Source organism: Trachymyrmex cornetzi, unplaced genomic scaffold (genome assembly GCF_001594075.2).
Source record: "Trachymyrmex cornetzi isolate Tcor2-1 unplaced genomic scaffold, Tcor1.1 scaffold371, whole genome shotgun sequence".
Taxonomy (NCBI): domain Eukaryota; kingdom Metazoa; phylum Arthropoda; class Insecta; order Hymenoptera; family Formicidae; genus Trachymyrmex; species Trachymyrmex cornetzi.
This window is the reverse complement of record NW_017298440.1, coordinates 372835-395242: the sequence shown is the minus strand read 5'-3', so window position 1 is coordinate 395242 and position 22408 is coordinate 372835. Positions and strand designations below refer to the sequence as shown.

At 36.5% G+C, this 22408-nt stretch overlaps 2 protein-coding genes across 4 annotated transcripts in view; one reads left to right on the top strand and one right to left on the bottom strand.

Annotated features, from left to right (window-relative positions):
- Positions 1-22408, bottom strand: part of LOC108763627 (phytanoyl-CoA dioxygenase-like) — a 144475-nt gene that overhangs the window by 32873 nt on the left and 89194 nt on the right. The gene's annotated exons all lie outside the window — the stretch shown is intronic.
- On the top strand, positions 524-21676 carry LOC108763626 (uncharacterized). 3 transcript variants are annotated; one of them, XM_018511410.1, is made up of 10 exons: positions 524-541; positions 1892-2262; positions 9834-9895; positions 15816-16018; positions 16654-16934; positions 17777-18220; positions 18756-18959; positions 19370-19623; positions 19700-19830; positions 20427-21676. In XM_018511410.1, exons 2-10 carry the CDS (start codon positions 2173-2175, stop codon positions 21542-21544), a joined length of 2787 nt encoding a protein of 928 aa, XP_018366912.1. In that variant the 5' UTR covers positions 524-541; positions 1892-2172; the 3' UTR covers positions 21545-21676. The 3 variants fall into 3 exon arrangements, with proteins under 3 accessions (XP_018366912.1, XP_018366910.1, XP_018366911.1); XM_018511408.1 differs by lacking the exon at positions 524-541 and adding an exon at positions 550-927; XM_018511409.1 differs by lacking the exon at positions 524-541 and adding an exon at positions 1267-1550.

The window sequence follows — 22408 nt, the reverse complement described above, 5'->3', positions numbered from 1 at the left end:
TACAAATATATAAAAATCACGAGCAGTATAAACAGACAATTCTCAACGTATCAAGTTAGCGTGTCAAATTTCTCGAGAATGCGTTCTCGAAAGGCGAGACGATGTGCGGGGAACGATGACGAGGGAAACACAATGTCCCGAAGCGGGACAAAGAACAAGTGTATACGGACGGCGCGGGCGGGGGAGGAGGTGCCGATTGTCGCGAGGATATCGCGAGAAAGAAGAATAAGAAAAGGAAAAGGAAACCGTGGAATCCCAGGTGCACCTGGGAGTGCACGGAGAAAGAACTTGCGAGAGAGTAGGAGGTCGGATTCTCGACAGGGAATCTATCAGAGACGCGGGCCGGAGAGGTGAGGCGGATGAGAGATCGAGAGATCGAGAGGTGTGTGTGTGTGTGCCATGGCTCTTGTCGCGGAGCGGCGGAGAGCGCGAAGGACGAGGAAGGCGTGGAGAAGGTAGAGGAGGAAGAACTCCGCTGGAGCGATGGGGCCCGTCGCGAGAGCGGCGGAGGCTGCGGTTTATAGAAAGCGTTTGTACCGAGGTGAGGCCGCGGCGCGGCGTCTGATCGCCTGCATGCCATCTCCGTTCGCGGGCGGTACTGCCGTTGCTGTCGCTGTCCGACCGTCCAGAATACGCACCGTCTACGGAATACGGAATACGGAATACGGAATACGGTGTTGCAAGTGCTACCAGTCGTCTGACCGACCGGTACCAGTTGACTGGTGTGGTACCAGTTGCCGCGTGTTCGTAGCCGCAGCCGCGGTCGCCAGTCGCAGTCGCGGTCGCACTCGCGCTATGCTCCGTCACCATTAACCCGTTGCTCGTGCTCGCGCGCGTGTTCACAGGTGATCCATCGTAGCCGCTGACAGCTGAGATCGCTGGTAACGCGGACTATTTTTGACTATCTGAAGACTTTCAGAAGAATAGGTACGTTAGCAGCGCGCGCGATAGAACCAAACAACGCGGTTCGAACGGCGCGCGGATGTTTAAAAGGCATCGATAATTAACAACGATAGTTGAAGAGACTAACCGACATTTTTCAGACGTTGTTCGGACGGGCTTTTATCTCTTATCAAGACTTGAACTGTTATTGAAACTTTATCGAAGATATCGGGACTTTCTACGCATATCTGTGTGCGATCCAGCGCATAATCTCGCACGCACGGTCGTGATTGCTCGAACAGGTGCACGCATCGTGCGCCATCGGCTGCAGTTTAGAAAGTGCAATGAACCGTTTCCCCCTTTTTCGTGATTTCCGTGTAGTACTTTACGTACATACTCGCACACGAGAGGAAGGTGATCGCGGACGCGCGTACTCGTACGTCGCGTATGTACGCGAGTTTCAAGCGCACGCATGACGCATCGTAAGGCGGTTTGTGTGACCGTGTTGCAGTCTCAATGCCAACGCGACTCGTACGTCCATTCATGGAATGAGCAAGATGACTCGAATATCCTGCATCCATCTATAATACACCCAATGCAATGACAGTCTAATCCACTTTGCATTTAATTATTACATAAGTGAATGATTCCCAGTTTCATACATGCACGTATGTATACTAAGACCTCGAATCAACAACTTTCTTCATAATTTCATACCAACAAATCATTGTGGAAATTATCAAACGAAATTAGCAACTGCGGTCAAATTTATTACACTTTTATTACATTCCTGTGAAAGATCGTTGCATTTTCTTCAAACTATACATACAAAAAGCTTAACATATATAATATTTTCGCCTATCTACTATTTAAATTTAAATGTTCAAAGAACAAGTCATCATCGCAAAGCTGAAACGTCGGCGTTGTTACAATTATAGGAATTATCACGCGAATCGAATAGAATAGAACAGAATAGAATAGATCAATGAGATATTTCGTTGCCTTTCAGACGGCGAGAGGAGGTCACGCATCGGGTGGACGCTCACGATCTCAACGCCTTCTTTTCATTTCCCTCGAGGGGCCACGCCGACCTCTCTTTTACATTCGAGGATTCAGACGAGATCCGATCGTACCGTCGAACACAGGAAACACGTTGATTGCGGCAGGTCACAAAGAACGGATTTGAAGATGGCCTACATTACCTAGTCTTATCGCTGAAAGGAACCACTCTGGCAGCCGTACGAGCGATTTGATTGGAAAAGGAAAGGCTACAGAAAAAAAAAAAAAAAAATGGGTCAAGCGTGGTGCAAGGAGAAAACTTCCAAGGCCCAGGACTCCAAGTCTCCGCTGGATCGAGTTTTTGTACGATGCGCGCATCGGGTATGTCACGGAAACATGTTTCACTTCTTGCTCAAGCAGTCATTAATCGATAATTAATCATGTATTTGTGATCAATGACGTGCGAGTGATTCGTTAACAAGCTTTGCGTGCGCGAATGTAATTTATGCAAACGCTCGCGATGAAACCTCATGAATATTTTACTCTAGTCTGAAAATCGCTTGCTTTATTATTTTATTCTGTAAATTGGGTTTTATGCTTTGCTCTCTCCCCCTAACATTTATAATGCGTATTTGCATACTTTATATAAATACATGTCGAAAATAATCGACCAAACTCTCATATTGATCCCTTTAAGTTCGGAGTATAAACGTTGTATGTGGTGAAGTCAAGACAGTTGAATCTTTAGGCGTTAAGTTCTGCAGGGAATAGTCCGACTTCCGTGGCAAATAATCGAACTTGTGCAACTATGCGATGACTCTCGTATTCGCGGTGTATCACGAAAACATCTGTTTGCAATATAATTTTACACGATCGTTAGGCGCGCCGGTCGGTCGCGTCTCTGGTGTAAGCGATGAGAAGCGCGACGGTATGAAAATAAAAAGAGCATACACACAGAGAGAAGGCCGCTGGTTTCCTCGTGCACTTGAAACGGATACGGAGACGTGCGTCCTCGTTATTATATAACGTATATACGTACGTACACACGCATACACGACGCGCGACGGCCGGACTCATGCACATGGACTGCACAAATCTGCGAACGCGTGTTATAGGCGTGCGTGCCACGCTAATTTGGAATCTCGGGTATGTGGATGCGATCGCAATTACTAGCAACTTGCTGCTTTTACTTGTGACAGCGTAGATACGATAAATTATATTAAAGGGTTTAATAAGCGTATTTTCCAAGCGAAAAATTGAGATTCGACGGTATCCTTCTCGTAACTTTCAAGAAATGACACGCAGCTGCGGAATTAAATCAAACACCTCGCGATTTATAAGTCCAAAGTTGCGATATATATTTAATATATTTTTCTCAATAATAATTTATACGCTTCGTAGTATTGTTTTCATCGATCTTGGTCGTGTTTCGATGCGCGCGATCTTATATTTATTATTCAGAATTCACTTTGACGATGTTTCCGCTTCTGCTCAAAGATGGGCAGCTATACATATATATTTGGCGTTAAAAAATGATCACTTTAGAACGGCGCAGATGGTCATCGGTAAATCGCATTCGCGAGAGAGAGAGAGAGAGAGAGAGAGAGAGAGAGAGAAGTAATTCACGCGCGTGGTGTATAGTCATTTAGATAAGATATGATAAGTTCGGTGTTAAACGAGAAAACGTAGCGCATGTCAAGGATTTCTTGTGTAAGAAATAGTACGAGAAAAAATCGGGTCGCGAGGTCGTCATTGGATATTTACAGGTTTTTGCTATATTCATATCGAAAAAACAATTCATCAGAAAATTACCGGCCTTCAGGGCAAAATGGGAAAAATATTCGTGATGTAAACACAAGTATTATTCCTCTCCAAATATTCTTGTTTCCTCTCTCTGTTCGAATATTTTCACAGCGTAACTTTTTATTTTTGTACCGAAAAGTCATGTAAATTATGTAGATTGTACATACTAACGTAACAATCGTTGCATCGTATTTGGCAGTACAGACACACAAAAAATTTTTTTATTCGGAGATTAGATTATGGTATTCTGTCTGACGCCCTTATGTATTTTGACGCCCTGAAATTGAAATCCTAAAGTCCAAATAGCTCTATCACATCATAATTTTTTATATCGACGGAAAGTAGTCGATTTTTTAGTTACCAATGATTTTTTATTTACCAACGTTGATATTATTGTTGAATTTATTTTCTCTCTTTTATCTCAGGTTGTACATTAAAAACCAAGCCATAAATGGCTCTAAAAATATTAGAAAATCTAGCTATTTTCCTAAATCTAGTTATTTGATAAAAAAAATTATGATGTGATGGAGTAATTTAAATTCCGTTTCAGAGCGTCAAAATCAGGGATGGGAAAGTTACTTTTAAAGTTAGTTTAAAGTTACTTTTTATTTAGAAATTAAGTACAATAAATTACAAATAATAATACAAAGTTGAAGCAAATGATAAAATATGATATATGAAATAAAATATCTTAATTTATTGTACTTAATTTCAAAATAAAAGTAACTTAAAGGTAACTATAAAAGTAACTTTCCCATCTCTGGTAAAAAAAAAAATATATATATATATATAAGAATATACCACAGTCTAATTTCCAGATTAAACATTAAATTTTGTTTTCTATGCCTTGTATATACTCTCTAATGTATTTATCTTCCTGGTACACTCACGCTCTAAATCGCCGTTTGACAAACAATCGTCACAAATAGTTTGTTTTGCACCTGTACCGACGCTAACTTGCGATTCATCGAGATATTTTTAGACGCGATTAAATTGTGCCTTCGTATGACGTGGGTCGCGAATGCGCGTATTATTCATTCTGTACGTAGGTATACCTCGTCGCGTGCCGCTTCATGGCATTCCGGATTCGCGTTGTATAGGCCGTATTCACAGTAAAATTACGGAATTGATATGATATCTGTATTTGTACAATTACGTTGTTCCTGCAACGCGTATGTCTCAACCGCGACCTAGAAACTCGAACTCGAAACTGGTACTTATAATATGAAACGCCTTATGCTTTTCACGGATTATCTAAATACGAAGTTTAAACGGTGCAATTTAGACCGATAAGTATGCACTGCAATGGAACTTTGTCTCGACTACTTTTAGTCTGCTGTTATCTTTATCAAGGGTGAGTTAAGATTATCGCGGAAACATGATTACTCACCGTTCCAGGGTGAGTTCGTCCAACTAGTTTCCGGTCTTTGCCTCCTTATCGCACTCACAATATTGCGGACATGATTTCTACTTTGCTAGCATGACTAAAAAATATGCTTTGCTGATTCATATGCATGTACATATACGTATTAGGAGAATGGTGGGCGCAATCACAACATCGTAAAAAAAGAAGATATTATCCTACATTAACATTCTATTTTTGAAGGATTGTCTCATTTTAAAGAATATATTATATTATCATTTTCGGTATGTCAATATTTTTCCAGTTGCCGTTCTATATTTCTTAGACAATTCAAATTTTTTAAACTTTTCACCTACAAAATTTTCTCCTTTTGTCTAACAAGAACAATTTAACAGCTTTAATTTGCCACACTAATTACTCTCGACATTGTCTATAAATCTAACCTAGATGTACGTTAAATTAATGAATACATATATCAGCCCGAAGAAACCTTGATGAGTCGACCTGGTTTGAATTGTTAATGATATGTTACTAATATCACTACTGTTATGCATGAGTTCGTCGAAATGGAAAACGTAACATCCTTAGCGACGCACGCCTGTGCAGTTGCGTATGTATGCGTACACCATGTATGCGAGAGAGCTCATAGAACCATGTGAATACAATTACGTTTGCGTGATATACACCATGTACTTGTGATTGAAGCACCGGTACCTAGTACCGCTCTAGCAGTAGAATACAGATTACATAAAACGTAGCACTGTATGCTAGCGGAGTAAATGATATTTGCATATCAGTAGATTTTTCTTGCAGTTTCTTATGAATTCATATGAATAATCAATGTGTCAGAACTTAAAATCTCTTCCAGACTCGTTGCACTTTTCAGTGATGTACGAAGTTGATTAAAATGTAGAGATAGAACTTATGAATTTTTATCCATAGGTTTTAATGAGATTATTATAACATTCTGCAGTGTATTGTCCGATTAATTAAAACTTAGCACGAAGATATAAATCTTCGTATATAAATTTACAGACGATGAACAAGTATATACATATTTGAATATTTGCAACATATTGCATTAGTAGTTTTGATGAAAATGTCAAGTTGATCGATATAAATAAAGCTGTCTCACTTTTGATTTAGCACCTTTAACTAAAAAATTTTGATTGTTGAGATGACAAACACGTAATTGTTTATATTACGGTGTAAAAAAGTTACATAATCAAGCAAGATGCAGAATCAATTTCATCTCTTCTGTTACTTTAGAAAACTATTACTTAAGAAAAATACTACACAAATTGTATTATATCGTTAAATTATACATCGAACCTAACCGAGTTTTGTTAGATACTAATGCAATCTTGAAAAATTTGCATTTGTTCAATTTTGTTAAATAATCCTGCGATCGAAAAAAACAATTCGCAGACATCACGCCTTGGCAACGTAATCGCAGCTTCACGGAGGTAGACGTTGGCCGATCGACCTACGCTACTGTATTATTAATAGATAGTGAAAGTTACATTAGATATTTGTGCAGGAACCCAGAAAATTGCCCACTGTCACGAAGATATAATAAAACTTTGGTAACAACCGGTGCCGTAATGCGCGCAGATTTCAACTTCTTGCCGCATTGACATTTGCCGAAACAACCATCGTGCAAAATGTATTTACAAGCGCGGATAAAGGAAGGATCTCTTCACTAGTACACTAAACTCGTTACATTCATTTCGTTTGGCAGGAAATCCACACCTTTTTTGCATGCATGCCGTGCGATTCAATTTCTGGTGCTAAAAGTTATGCAAGAGTTCTTATCATCGAGTTTTACGAAAAATCCTTCATACGATTGGAAATTTAACATCTATACGACACAAGTTCAACGCGCGCGCGTTTTGTAATTTTCTAATAAGATATAAAGATAAGTTTTGATTTCTATCAGATATTATTTCTGCAAGAACGGACGCGTTATTTGTAACCACACTTTTGCAAATAGGACGACCAGGCGAATGCGTTTCGAGAACAACATTTCGCTGAAACAATGCTCTCGGACAGTGGCGATTCGGGTCCTGGTTCGTGGCGTAACTTAATCGGCAAAATAACTTTTGTTCACTGACTCGCTGGGCAACGTGTCGCGCGCGAGAAGTTTCCCGACAAATTTGCAATGTAAACCGCGCCCAGAGGAACGGCCATGCGACACGTGTACGATTTCCAAAGGGCTGTTCAGCATACGTGGATATGTACTTACATATAGTGGAAGGTAACATACATTGCCATTCTCACCGTGCTGCGCGAGATCGATGCAAGGACGCTTCTCTCATCCTGTTTAATCTCGTTAACACTCTATTATTTGCCGCGGCAATACAACGTATCTATATACTTACAACGTATCTATATTACGTCGAAACTATATCGTACCTCCTCCTTTCCTTCTGGGCTCGTTTACTTGTGATTAACCTGCCATGGAACTGAGTTTTAATTCGTTTGCTCGAGTTTGTCTATAGTAAAACTACCGAGAACTTGCTTCTTTGTAGCCCTGTTTACGAATTATATATACGATAAAGTTCAAATTATATAATTGAGCTGGATAAAAATGAAGAAGCTTTTCACAAGCGTGAAGAGCTGTTTTTTCTTAAATAATTATGTAATTTAATAATTTAATAATTTTTTTCGGGAAAATGGAATCTTGTTATGACAGCTGTTAATAAAAAGCATACGCGTTCGGTCGCTCCTCGTTTTAGAACGTAAACGGAATTGACAGAAAATGACATTTCGGTCAGAGTTCGTTCGATGCGTTCGAATTGTTAAAATTATCGTGGCGTGAAGGAAATAACAATTTTAACAATGCTACGCATCGATTCCGATCGATGTTTCCCCCCCCCCCTCACGGATAGATCGAATAAATTAGCCTGGCATTTGAAATGTCATTATCCACACCCATCGGAACATAACCCTGCTCTTTTTCAATAAGAGAATTATTAAAAGGTCAAATATTATATATAACAATATAATAATTGTTCTAAAGGATTAAAAAAAGATATCTTTTTGCATATGACATCGAGCGAATCTCGCGTATGTTGAGAGTACATCCGCGTTGGTAAGTAAAGGAAATAATTGTTCAACGTGCTGAAAACGTTCGACGCATGGGCGAGTCATCTGAGATATCTTGTAGCTGAAGGCCGATCGTAAAGACGATGAAAGAGTATTGAGCTCACTGGTGTTTACTCACACATCTTACACGCCATCGTGTTTTCGCGTCCCGCGAGGATACAAAAGGTATTATGCAACGCGATTCGCACAGGATGGCCGCCGATTGTGTAATCCTTCGACAAGAGTGTCAGGGACCAAGTCATGTTTCCGTTAAGCTTATTGCTTGTGTCGTCTTCCCGGGGCATTCCACTAAATTGAAAGATAACGCAAGCGTTTGGAAACCATTATCGTTATTCGTTGCAAATAATTTGGCGAGCTCGCCACAATACAATTCTAAATATAAAATTATCGCAATTCCTCTATTAAATATTTTGCAGATGTCTCTAACTTCGTTAACGCTTATTATGTTTCTAATTTTGTTAATAGTTCCTAATTTTATCGAGAAATAAGTAGCGAGCTAACACTAATTGCACGCAGAGCATGCTAATTGGATATACTAATTACGTTCAATATTTAATTTTCAAGTTGCATGCGTATGTCATTGAAAGATACTTCTAAAATTGCGGTCGTCTAAAATTTCTTAAAGAAACGTTTCTCCCTCCCAAGCAAATTTTACACAATATTTTAGTAAAAATGCCATTTTTCAAAGTCAAATCTTTTCTGTGCAATATCTTGCAACGAAAAATTCCGTTTGCTCCGAAAGAATTATGAGAGTCGTCCTCCAACATTTTAGAGCTGAGGTTTCATTCAGAATTGTAAGAGTAAGCTGAAAGAAAAAAATTGATGCAGCTACTTTATCTACAAGATTTACGGGCGGATCTTTAATCCGCTAGTCACAAAAATGCAGGATTTTTGCGGCCGAAAACTTTTCAAAAAGGATTTCTAGGGCACAATCGGTTGCGTCTATGGTTTTCGGTCGAGTAAACGAGCCGATGAGCCAGGTAATGCGAATTAGCTTAATCGGCTCCCCATGCGATCGATTCGACGATCCTTCATCCACCTCGCGTCTCAACGCCCGCTTGGAGAATTGCCCTCGTATTCTCCCAACCTAAGGGCGCGTCGAAGTAATTATGCTGTTAATGACTTATTAATCCTCGATGGTGCTACCTATAAGCCGTTCGACGAAACAGAATCGATAGAATCATTTGCTTAATCTCATGCAATTATTTCATGCTTCATGGTTAATATTGTAAACCATTATTTTTCACTTTAAAATAATTGTTTACGACAGCATTCAAAATCTGAATAAGCAATGTTTCTGATTTTCTTCATCGTATTTTATAATGTAAACTCATCAAATCATCGCCAAAATATTTATTAATTAGTTATCAAAATAATGCGAAAAGTATTTCCTTTTCTTCATTAAAATTGTCGTAAAAGTATTTTTTTCAGATTTTTCAGAATTCATAAATTTAACAAACCGTTTTTCTATCGTTAAGATTTATTTCATAATACTTTGTACATATATTTCTCTTTCCCTCACGACGTTCCAGATATGTTCTCATTAATTCTACTCAGTCTACAACTTAATGAGAACATATATCCATTTAACAATGAAAACGGTACTATTCTCTTCATTTAAACTTTCACAGGAATGTAGAACGACAGAGTATAACATTCATGCTTATTCCTGTTGCAGATTTATCCAAGTTTAAAGGAGGAAGGCTCGGTCTTAGGAGGCGCCACGCAGAGAGTTACGAGGTAGTTTCTTCTTTTTCTTTCTCTTTTTCTTCAAACCTTACTCATGCATTTTGCGATTGCAAATCATGGAAAGCTGCACGCAAGTTTTACTGGACATAGTATAAGTAATAGGATTTCAGTGTCGCTTTTAAGAGTTACCTCGCTCCGTAATTTTGCTGACGGTTATTGCCAAGAGCGTGCATCACCGTTGCTGTTAATTGCGCGAGAACGTGGGTCGGAGATAATCACTTAGAGGCGGTCGAGGAATATTATAATTGATACAATCATATTTTAATTCCGGAAAGATACCTCAATGCATAGAAAGTGACATGATGTGAGGCTTCTTCCTGACGATCCACCGAAAAAATTGTGTTACCTATACCGTTAATGCGATTAGTGTTATCGTACATGCCATCATTCCACACACAGAAAGTAGTGTTACAAAAGAGAATTTATGAAAGGAGGTCCGCTAATTTGAGCTGGACAATGGACTTGATAGCTTATTGGCTTAATGGACAAGTAATCGTGTTACACATCCACTTTCCGCTAATCTTGAAATACTCGGTACGAAAGTTATATTATGGATACAATTGGACATCATCGGGCAACGTTACGAAGCGTATATCAAGCAATTACTCCTTCGATATATAAATAATACAATATAAACGATGATGTAACGTTAAAAAATCGTACAGACAGCAACAATGTTATAATTAAAATAAACGATGCTATCTTTTTGACACGCAATAGAAACACGCTTAGTACCACGATTATGATCCTTCGTCGATCGTGCAATAAATCGCGATATATCGCACGTAAGGAGAGAAGAACGCAATTTCCTGATGCGACGGCAACAGCCTCGAGGTGAAATCTAAACGACCTAGCGCGTAAGCGTCGAAGGTGAACCTAACTTTACAATGAATTGAGAGAGGTGGCAGACTCGACCTTAAATGGTCACACTCTCGTGTCAGCGAATGGCGAACGCTGCGTCGAACTCGATAACGTAATTTTATTTCTACCTTGCCACTATTCGTAATTGAATCATATGCTCACAAGCGCTACAATCAGTTCGTCGATCTTCAGAGAAATCGAAGTAGCTAACATTTAGACATTCAGTAATTTTTCTCTTAAAACTGCGAGGTCGGAATATTTTAACTTTGGATTTTTCTACACTAGCCTGCAATTTGAATTAAAGAAAAAATAAATTATGATTTAATAAACGATTTAGAGTTATTTCTTTATACTAATGAACGAAAAAGGTTTCCTTTTCTTTTCAAATAAAGAAATAAGAATTGCTCGTTATTATTTCTATTTGATTCCTTTTTTTATCATGTGAAATATTTTATATTTAACAGATTTCTTTGATACGATTAGAATATTTTATATAATAGAATCATATCATAATAGCAGATTGCAAATACTTAAAATAAAAGTCTATGCAGAATAATTTATATCTCACCGTCCCCTATTTATATATTTTTCTTCATGATATATCTATGGGAAATTATAGATATAGTCTATGTATGGGATATTATAGATAATACGCGATACTCGATTCGTTTGAATTCCGGATTATTGTAACGTGTCGATTGCGAAAGGAGAGGAATCGAATTTCGACAGAGGAACATTTTTCGAGTCCGGACACGTTACATGTAAAATGCGTGGCGCGTTGCGTGCAGGACGACGGTCTTTTGGTTCTCGTTACTGTGGAAAAGGATCTAGGTTGTGTGACAGGTTTATCCTATATTCAGACAGCTTTTAGGCCGCGTGACAGTGAATCCACACGGCGATGATCGAACGTGGGTCTGTCGCTTTAGTTTGCTCTCATCCTACGCCTTGTTCTACTGATTCCTTTTTAGGACCACAAGTGCGAACGTCTAAAAACTACTGTGTATATACAAAAGCAGACAGAGTCCAACGTTATCATATTCAACATATTTATGTACATATTTATAGACATTGTATATCGGAAAAATAAGTTGTAACAGTTGCAAAATGGAGTAAGTTAAATTGAAGCTTTCTGTTATATACAACGAAAATATGATAAAGAAATAATTTGTAATTTTCATCTAAATTAATACATTTTTCTGTACAAAAAATGTTTTTTATATATTTTTAGCTTTTTGAATATTTTAACAGCAATCATCATAAAATTCAATACTAAAATATCCTACATTAATGAATAGCATACGTTAATGTGACAGTAATTTGTTTAAAAATCTGGATGAGAACATGCAGCAAGTGACATGCTTGTTATGCATAGTTTATGAGAACTATACTAGACTTTACTACTGCTCAATTATACCTGTTCAAAGGAATCTACTTTCTCTTCGATCTTTTTTTTTTTTTAAGTCGTATGGTGTACGCGTGGCTACGTCAATTAAATGTTTTTGCCTTGCTGGGAGAAAGATTAAATCAATCGATAACTTTGCCGCGATAGTAAGGAACAGGTGAATGGTTCGCTACCTCGCACATGACGAGTTAATATTTTTAATTTATTATCAGCAAACATATTATGTAATTACACAAGCATTCCTCTCATATCACATTACGATCTACAGTAGTACATGAATACTTGTACTCATGTAAGTGTAATGAGCAGAGGTGAGCTTATCAAACATTTTACAGGTTTTAGACTTTCACTTAACGTTTTCGCAATTAATTTGTTCAATATTTTTTCAATATTAGATGATTTTATTCATTAAAATATTATAATTTGGATCGATACAATTATTCTATGTTTCATTTTTAAGATATAATTGATAAATTATAATTTCAATGCAAATAAAAATATTTCAATTAATTAACACATTATAATAGCGTTCCAACTTTTAGATGATTTTATTCATTAAAATATTATAATTTGGATCGATACAATTATTCTATGTTTCATTTTCAAGATATAATTGATAAATTATAATTTTAATGCAAATAAAAATATTTCAATTAATTAACACATAATAGCGTTCCAACTTGATATAATTACGATATAAAAAGTAATTTTTTAATTACACCAAGAGAAATTGAAGATAATGGGTGTGTGTATATATATATATATATATATATATACAATAGTTTTTAAGGAGAAATATTTTTCGAACTTTATGTAGTGTGTAGCGCGATAAAGTTAATTGTCAATTTCAATCTGCGCGAGTTACCGATGGCGAAAGTTTTATTTCGCCAATAAAATTGATTAATAACTCCTGTATAACGAGTGAAACGAGTCCACGTTGTAAAATTACATAGTAATTTCACAGCAGTTTCGTAACTGGCAAGATATTCTTCATAGTGCACTGTTAGGCTGCCTGACGTTGAACCGGTGTTTATCATCAGACTACTGTAATTAACGACGTAGATAGTACTGTTTATTTTCACATTAAAGCCGTTAAAGGTGAAATTAAGCGATGAAAAACCTCGTGTTTAACAAAATAACATTTTATCACTTTACGTGTTATTAGCAAAAAAATTGCTGAAGGATGTATTCCATTAAAGATAAATCGCATCGACGAATCTCTTGACATGATAAAAACCGAACCTTAAAAATCGCCGATTGAAACATACGTGTTGATAATAACACATATTTTATGAATATACTCTGATAAAACACGAGCACAATAGAGATATGCTTATAATAATCCGCTCGTCAGTACAAATTGTTCCAACAATGTGAATTTTAATTCACTTGAGCCCGCAAGAACAACGAGGATGATCATTTCGCGTAAATTATTCGCGCACGCTGAGGCATAAATTACGATGCACCAGCTCGTATATATGTGCACGGGTTAACATAGTAAATAAACTGCATGTGTCATACGCTGTTACGGTCCCTCGCTGTATAAAACGAGCAATCCTGCCCACGCTCACACACACACACGCACATATATTTTATATATTATATATATATATATATATATCCATTAATTATGATAAAACATCGATCAATTAATTATTCACAATATTTTCTAAACGTTAAAATAGAAATAAATGTATTTTTTTTATTATTTTTACATGAGCTCTATCTTGTTCTAAACGAACATATTAGGAGAGAATGTTTCGTTCCTCTTTACAGACACGATTTATTGTTACTTCTTGTGCACACAATGATGGTATATCAAATAAAAATTAAGCATTATTACTATTTATTACTAGTTTCTTTTTCTTAAAGAAAAAAATTTTTGTTATAACTCATTTAATAATTGTACCAGAAAGAATTTAATATCTTGTCATATTACTTCATATTGATACTAGTTCGATGTAACTATAAATCACTGATAAATTCTGGAGAGACGAACGGAATTCTTTCTTCTTTATAGATATTTTGAAATCGCTCGCGTGTACTGGGAGTATTTTATACGAAGTTGAAAGGCACTCTCGTGCACGAGCAGGAGACTGTATGAGAGAAATTCCGGTAATGTTTCGCGTCCCGAAAGAGTTACAGCTCAAGGGACGCGAAGAAACACGGAATGCATTTGCGATAAACCGTATAAGCTATGTGTAACGCCGTAGCGATTCCGGATTATTTCGGTGCATCGAGCTGTAGTTTTTGATGAACACAAATTGTTTCGAAAGTGGCACAGAATTAACAGTCGACTGCTTGCACATCCTTGCTGTGATATCAACGAAAGAATGTAAATTTATCTCATATTCCTTCTTTTTTTTTCTGTAGATTTCTCTGCTTCGCAAGAAACTACATGAAGTTTGAAAAAACCTTTAAACGATACAGAATGATTCAGTTTGTACATCATTTCAATGACAAATATTATATATAGGAAAAATTGTGTTTGAAAAAATACAGATTTAAGTTCTCTAATGAAAAAAATGTTATCCCTAATGCAGTCCAATCTTATACGTAAAATATTTCGTAATCGGCACAAAATATGTGTATCTTCATTGATAATTAAAATGGATTTTTTTCAAGAAAACGTTTCAAGAATTTCAAAAGCTTTCTAAATATAGTTTCTGATAAATTCAAAAGTAGTGATTTTTGAAAAAAGTAAGCAGCGATATCACCTGAGTGCCTTTTAAAAACCATTTCTTCTCTGATACGTGCTTTTTTCTTTAACTACTCGTGTCTACACAGTAAAAAACATTTTGTATTTGTGTTAAAAACGGTCCACTCAAATCTTTGTTAAAATCTTTTGTGTTGAAATTTTAATATATTCGAATTTTAATTTAACATAATATGATTGTGTTATTTGAATATTTTGCGTTAAATTAAAATTGAACATTTTTTAGTGTTAAAATAACATAATTTATCTGTAAGTAAATAAGTAACCTAAAAATAATGTAGTTTTAAAACGTAAATTCTAAGAACAAATGAATAAAATGTGTGTGTGGATTTAATATATTATAAATGTTAGTTTTATACTGAAAAAAGAAATATGTTCTGTACAACTAGTTACATATTTTATATGTAAAAAGATACGGATATTTTGTGTTATTTTCTCTTTGTAACAGTAAATATCTGTTAAATCTATATATTGCATATGTTAAATATCGCAGAGGCATTGCCTAAACTAAAAATGTAAAAACAGCATCTAATTTCAGTTAAGTAAATTTATGAATATGCCAGTTTAACATAAAATTTGTTTTTAAATTGTGTCAAAGTATTACGCTTCTTGTGTTAATTTTTACATAATATTTGTGTCACTTTCTAACATATTCATCTTATATTAAATTAACACAAAAATTTGGGTGGATCGTTTGGGACATGTGAAATGTGTTAAATTTAACACAAAATTTGTTACCGTGTAGTCTACATCGTTAAGATATTCACATCGCAATGGGTTTTCACACAAACTTAATGCAATATAAACTCGCGTACGATGATCGATTACACGTATCAAATTCATTCGTGCCATGGCTGTCATATATTTACATTCCGATGGTATAGAGCACGTTAGCAAGGAAGCAGAGGCTCAACTTAATCTTTTCTGCGTAGTTCTGAAATAGGATACGCCGGTTCACCACCGAGGGAAGTGCTCACGAGGGGACGGAGCATAGACTCTGTGGACAGACCCTTTCATCCTAGCGACTGGGTGGACGTCAATCTCGAAGTGCCCAGCCCGCCTAGAGCGGACTCAACTCTCACGAACTCGATCGTCGACACTAGTCTGCGTCCCGCTGTCACACCTACATTCAACTGTAAGCTCACAATTTATCGCCAGATTGTCCAGCAATTGGTGGATCGTTACCGAGTACGAGTCGAAAGCGCGTGTGCCGCGGACCGAAACAAAACGAAATTACGGCGCGCGGCGCGCAGCGGAATCTAAAATGCATTAAGAAAGATGAAAGGTATCTAATTAAAATTTTTTAATGAACGCGATTCGCAAAAACAGAGTAGTTAACAGAATTAAAGACACGATGAGATTGAATTACGTCGTGACATTGTGTGAAATTGTTGCCTATACGAATATTGCTACCTTTCGTCTCGTATGGAACGCAATTTCAACTCGGTTATGAAGCCGTAACAGGAATGTGCGAGCAGGATTCTGACTCTCGCAAATTTAACCGTCAGCGGCGTCAGCGAACGGCCCTCTCTTCCGTTTCTTGTCCGAGCGTAAGCCATAAGCTCGCATAATTTATTGCTACACTACGTAGATCTTTAACGAGTCGCGTTAACGTTGCGACGATGGCTCCAGTAACGGCCACCGATATTGTTGGCATTATTAAAGTCGTTAAATTCGTTCAATCTGCATGTTACAAACGTCGTTATATAGGACGGAATAGATACATCAAGCGCACGATAACCATTTATTCGAATAAATGTATCGTCGCAGGTGCCAATCTGAAGGACGTCACTCCTGTGCCACCACCGAGACGAAAAAAAAGAAATAGGAGCAGACCCTTGCCGCCAAAACCGGACGAGATTCCTGAGAACGTGACCAATAATTTGAGACGCGGCGATACGAGTGAGGAACCGTTATATTTCTCGGTCAGATCGCCGAAGACGAATAACAACAACCAGAATGGTGAAGTCGAGACATGGGGAACGGAGAAGACTTGCACGGATGATTCAAAGTATGACGGTCGAAAGACGAAAGAGATTTACGAACATAAGGCGAGTTAGCTCATCGTAATTCTTCAAATTAGCTTGTAAGTCAGCGAATCAATGCCATATCATCATTTTAGTATTTTTATATTTAAATAACACTTAATGGCTTATTTTTATTTTCGTTAATTTTGATAATGTAAATTATATATATCCTTCATACAATCACACTGCATGACGTTATTATAATTGTATACAAAAATAGTTTTTATTTTTAATAAAACTCGCCTGTCCAATTTTAATCAGCACAGATTTTGTAGAAACATAAATTAATTGTACAAGTAAATTGTGTAAGATTGAACCAATCAGATTTATTAAATCGTGGTTTAAAAAGCATCTTTTAAATGAAAGACTGATTCGAACCTAGCTCAAGCCGAATCTCAAGTTGAATCACGACTATGAATACGACCCTTAATGGGACAAGAAAAAAGTTAGCAAGCAAAGAAAATTTCTAAAATGTATAATTTGTAATAAATAAAAAAGTTAAAATAAAAATTTAAAAACAAAAGAAAGATACTAATATAAAACAGAGTGTAAAACGTATTGTTGAGATTGAAAGCTATTGAAAATAAAGCATATTGTACAAATTAAGCTTTAGAAATTAAACGAAACAAATTTTATTCAAATGTTATTTAAATTATAGAATTTTTGCAACAGAGAGTGTTTTACTTATTTTATGTAGAATTATAAGAAGAAAGTAACACATGCTGCAACGTGACATTTCTTATTACATACTTAATATATATATTTGTTCAAAATCATATTAATAAATTACTATTGGGAATTATGCTAATCTCGAATTCCTTGCTCTATTCGACTTCGATAACGAAAATAACGACTTCCTTCGATAGGTTAATGGCACCGGAAGGATAATATCCAGCGAGGTGGTTTCCGGCAAAAGGACGCCTGCCGACAAGAAAACTTCGAGGACTTCGGAGTCGAACCACCATCACCGGAAAGTTCTTGAGAACGAGGAATACGAGAGATTCGCCCGGAATCAGTCGATCAAGGACTCTTCGACTCCTAATCGCCAGGACAGACGAAAGTCGAAGGAGCTCGAGAGGCGGATCAGGGATTCCTCGAGGGACGACGACAGACCGGAAGCAAATACAAGGACGAAGAACTATAGCACCGTTAGCTTGCCGAATTACGATGAGCTGGACGTGTCTAGGCATCCTGTAAAAGGCATGACGAACGACGAGGAAAGAGTAGAAGAAAAAATGAAATCAAAGAGACCCGTCAGAAGCAGCACTGTCTCGCTTCCGGCCGAATCTTTCCTATCACCCTTTTCCGAGGTTCAGTACAATCAGTCTCCATAATTTCATTTCATAGATCAAACGCAGAAATTTTGAAACATTGAGCTATCTGTTAACTCTTAGTACACATGATGATTTTCCGGTCCTTTATACTACACACAACGCGGCAAATCAAGTATTTCTACTATTACAAAGAAAAGAAAGACACGATCGAATCATCTAATCGTGTACATACATATAATATATATTAAGAGTTAAAAATACACATATATATAACAATTAAGTGAAAACTGTTATGGTCGTAATTAGATTTTTTAGATTATTACACAATTACTATCGTAATTAAACAATCGTTCAAATTTTCGTTAACAATTGATGTGTGTATAAATTTTGTCATGATATTTTATTACTTTATAAAAGAGATATATTGATAAAGTCACGTTTTGTACATGTTTCCTCATATTTCTTTCCGTCAACTTTTTAATTTGATTTGTTCCGCTGTGTTGGCGTATCAAAAGAGTTATAGAACTAATAATAAGACGACAATTGCACTTGTGTTATTTCTTGATTATAGAAGACCAGTGTATGTTTGGAGGACTATTTCCCGCGACGTGGTAGTATGGAGCATCTGTCGCTGTATCAAGTGCTAGAGAAGTTGGGCTCTAGCGAGAACGAGGTCATCGATGGCAGATTCATGAAGTACGATCCAAGTAAATTGGAGGATTGGGACCTCAGTGACATCAGTAATTGCGATTCGAACCAACGTCTCTCTGTCGAGGTACGTTTACAAAGCGAACCACGTTGAAATCGATATTAAGCTGACGCCTGTTAGCGCTGGTATTCCGATGAAGAAACTAATCGCATTAAGAAACGTATCTTTGCTTTCAAAAGCAGAGTAGATTTGGAATATTCACGAATTTATTTTCATCGCCGAACATCGCGTCGTTCTAATTAGAAAAATTATTTTTTTAACCGTATATCTCTTTATATGACAAAATTATAAGTAATATCATTTCTGCGTTATGTAATATTGTTTTGGAACGAAAGTTCCTCAAACTTCAAGCAGCTGTAACTTCATTTTCCTGCACTTTCTAGTAAAATATGTCTGAAATACTTTCATATAAAGTGAAAAAACATTAATTTATATATTTAGATTAATTCGTATATTTTAAATATGCATTATTATAGAATACTTCACGGATTGAAAACCGTAACAACAAACTTGTGGAAAGTGCAGGACTTTCCGAAGGTGTAGATGTTGTTGACCATTCACGAAATGTTGAAGCCGGGCAAACAGAGTCGACTGAGATGAAAATCTCGTGTGTTCAAGATATGACTTCATCATTGCAGAAACCTGAATCTTTCGGCAAGGTAGCATTGCCAATAATTGATTCCGGTAGAGAATCGAAGTATACTGATGATTGGCTAGCAGATCAAAACAGGTATTAACATCATATTTCCGGTACAAATTACATAGAAGATTAATCCATAGCATAATATGCGATTAATTTATTTTAGATCATTAAAATATTTCGATCCTCCTAAGATGTCGGAAATCTGTCAAGTATCACCAACTTGCGAGTTAGGAACTTCGCCAGTTCGTAGAGAACCATTTTTTCTAAATGAGGCACTTCACCGCTCGATTTGTGGTAAAATATATTTACGATTTACGACTATTAAATACAACAATCGATCAAACATATATATATATACACACACACACAAACACACACACTACGGATCTATAACACGCTTAAAAAAACTCAATTAAGACATGTATTCAAAATTTATTTTATAACTTGTTGAAATTTGAAATTAACACCAAAAATTGATTTATTTGATAATTTAGCATTCTGATCCTTATAATTGATAATAATTATATAATTTAATTATAATTTTTAGTCCATGAGAGAGAATGTCTTTGATTATAAATTCTCTTAACTTCTCAACATTTTATCGCAATTTTTTCATTCCAAAGTTCCATAGAAAATTATTTAAAACGAATCTCAGTCCGGGGGAAAAAGTAACGATGAGTGAAATTCTTCTGTCTATTTACAAGAAATCGTCGACTATGTAAACCGAATATGTATATCTGACCGCAGCTTCCATCCACGCCCCTTCCCATTCCATGCACTTATTCGCTCTTGGATTCTATCCCGATTGGTCGGGTAATCGTCTAGAGTGTAGAAGGTACCCAACTATTCGCGTACGTGACTAGTTAAACCGCGGACGTTCCATTTGGCAGATACGATCGAGAGGTCCTGTAGGAACGGCGCCGTTGTCCGAGAATCCGATCGATCCGACCAATCGAGGCTGATCTTCGGCCGTAGCCTGTCGAACGAGAGCGAGCCATTTGACGATCCGTACGAGTCAAAGGAGTTGCGTGCACATTCCGACGTAACGAACAAGTTAATCAGAACGATATCGGAGGAGTCACTGCCGCAGGAGATGCTGGAGGAAGTCGACGAAGAGATCGTTGATTTCTTCGATGAAAAGTTGGCCAAGGATGCGACGAACAAATTGAAGAAAGATTACCAGGATCAGCGGATAAAGACGCCACCACCGAGTCCGGAGCCAAAGATCAAAGCCCAGATTCTAGACAATGATCATTCGACCTTACTCAAGGTTTTAAATGATGAGGTGGCCAACGAAAGTAATCTCAGTTCGATGACGCCGAGCCTCACCGAGTTGGAGGTAGCGCTTTCGGATATGTTGGAGAAGGAAGATCAGTCTGACGAAATCACAAAGCGAGAGAATACGAATGAGGAATGTAAACAGATTCCTGTGGAGAAGCTTCTCGAGCCGGAAATCGTTCCTATAGAGAAACACAATGTGATCGACAGAAATGTGTCAGATCAATGTTCAATTAACGATGGCATTCTAGTCGATAGTACGCCTGAGAATAAGACAGATCGGTTATCCGTGTCTTTAGAACAGCCCCTTGGAGATTCGACACCGAAGAAAAGAAAAGTGTCCTTCTGCACCTGGGAAGAAAAGGTCATGATGGACGTTGATTTGAAAAATGACGAGGAATCACCATGTAATGAAACGGAACAAAATTTAGATGAGATGATAAGTCCTGATTCCAAGGATTCTGTCGTTAAATCGGAATTAGAATCAAGCTCTGATTTTTTCGAAAGCATCGCGACTGATATGAAGGACAGTGTAAGTTCTGTGGGAGAAGCACCCGCGAAACCTAATAGATTATTTCAAAATTTGGAAAACCTAGCGGAGGGTTTGGAGCAAATTCCTACACCGCCACGAAGAAAGAACAAAAGTTTAGGTGTTACGAAGGAGTCAATCAGGACTATAGATAATTATCACGAAAATCCTAATCCTGGTTCTAATGACAGACTTATTTAATAATTTCAGATTACGTGATCTTGTAATCTTTCCGCTGTTATGTGATTGTTGCGCGATAATATGATCCTACAATTTTTGTGCCACATAAATTGTTAATATGTTTAATTAATACATTAATTCACGATCGCTATAACCATGTAATTATTAATAAAAAATAAAGATAAAAGTATAACATACATTGCTATTCTTCATATTTTATTTATATGTATTTTTACACAAGCTGTCACAAAAAATTATAAATATGAAAATTTGAAGATTGCGATGGAAGATAAACATAAATATAGTCATATTTTTCTTTTCAATGACTAAATAAATCGTCACTCGCGAATTAATTTCTATATAAAGTGCAAATTTTTATTTTAAATTTAATATATAAGAAATTTTATTATAGCAAAATTTTTACATAATATTCAACTATTCAATGTCTAATATTAAAGAAATAATAATATTTAGAAGGAAAAGTTTTTAACTTAACGTTTAATTGTGTTAAAAATTAATTAAGGAACTTTAAATTCGTCTAAAACAATACGGAAAAAAAAAAATTTATAACATTATTTTTTAACGCATAAAAATTATGGCAAAGGCACAATATGGTAAAGGAAAATGAAGTTCCGAAAAGAAGCAATAGTCTCTATCTGATAAAAATCAAACAATAGGATGCGCGACATTCTCTCATAAGCAATGCTTTTATTTTTCTTGTAGGGAAACTTGGATTTGAAAAATATTTTTCATGTAGTGCAAAAGAAATTGAGTTGTTCCATTAGCGTTAGATCACATCGAGAGGCAAATATTTTCCCATACGATATCGTAATAGAGAGAATAAATAATCAGATCTTCGCAAATTCTTAGTAAATATACATGCTT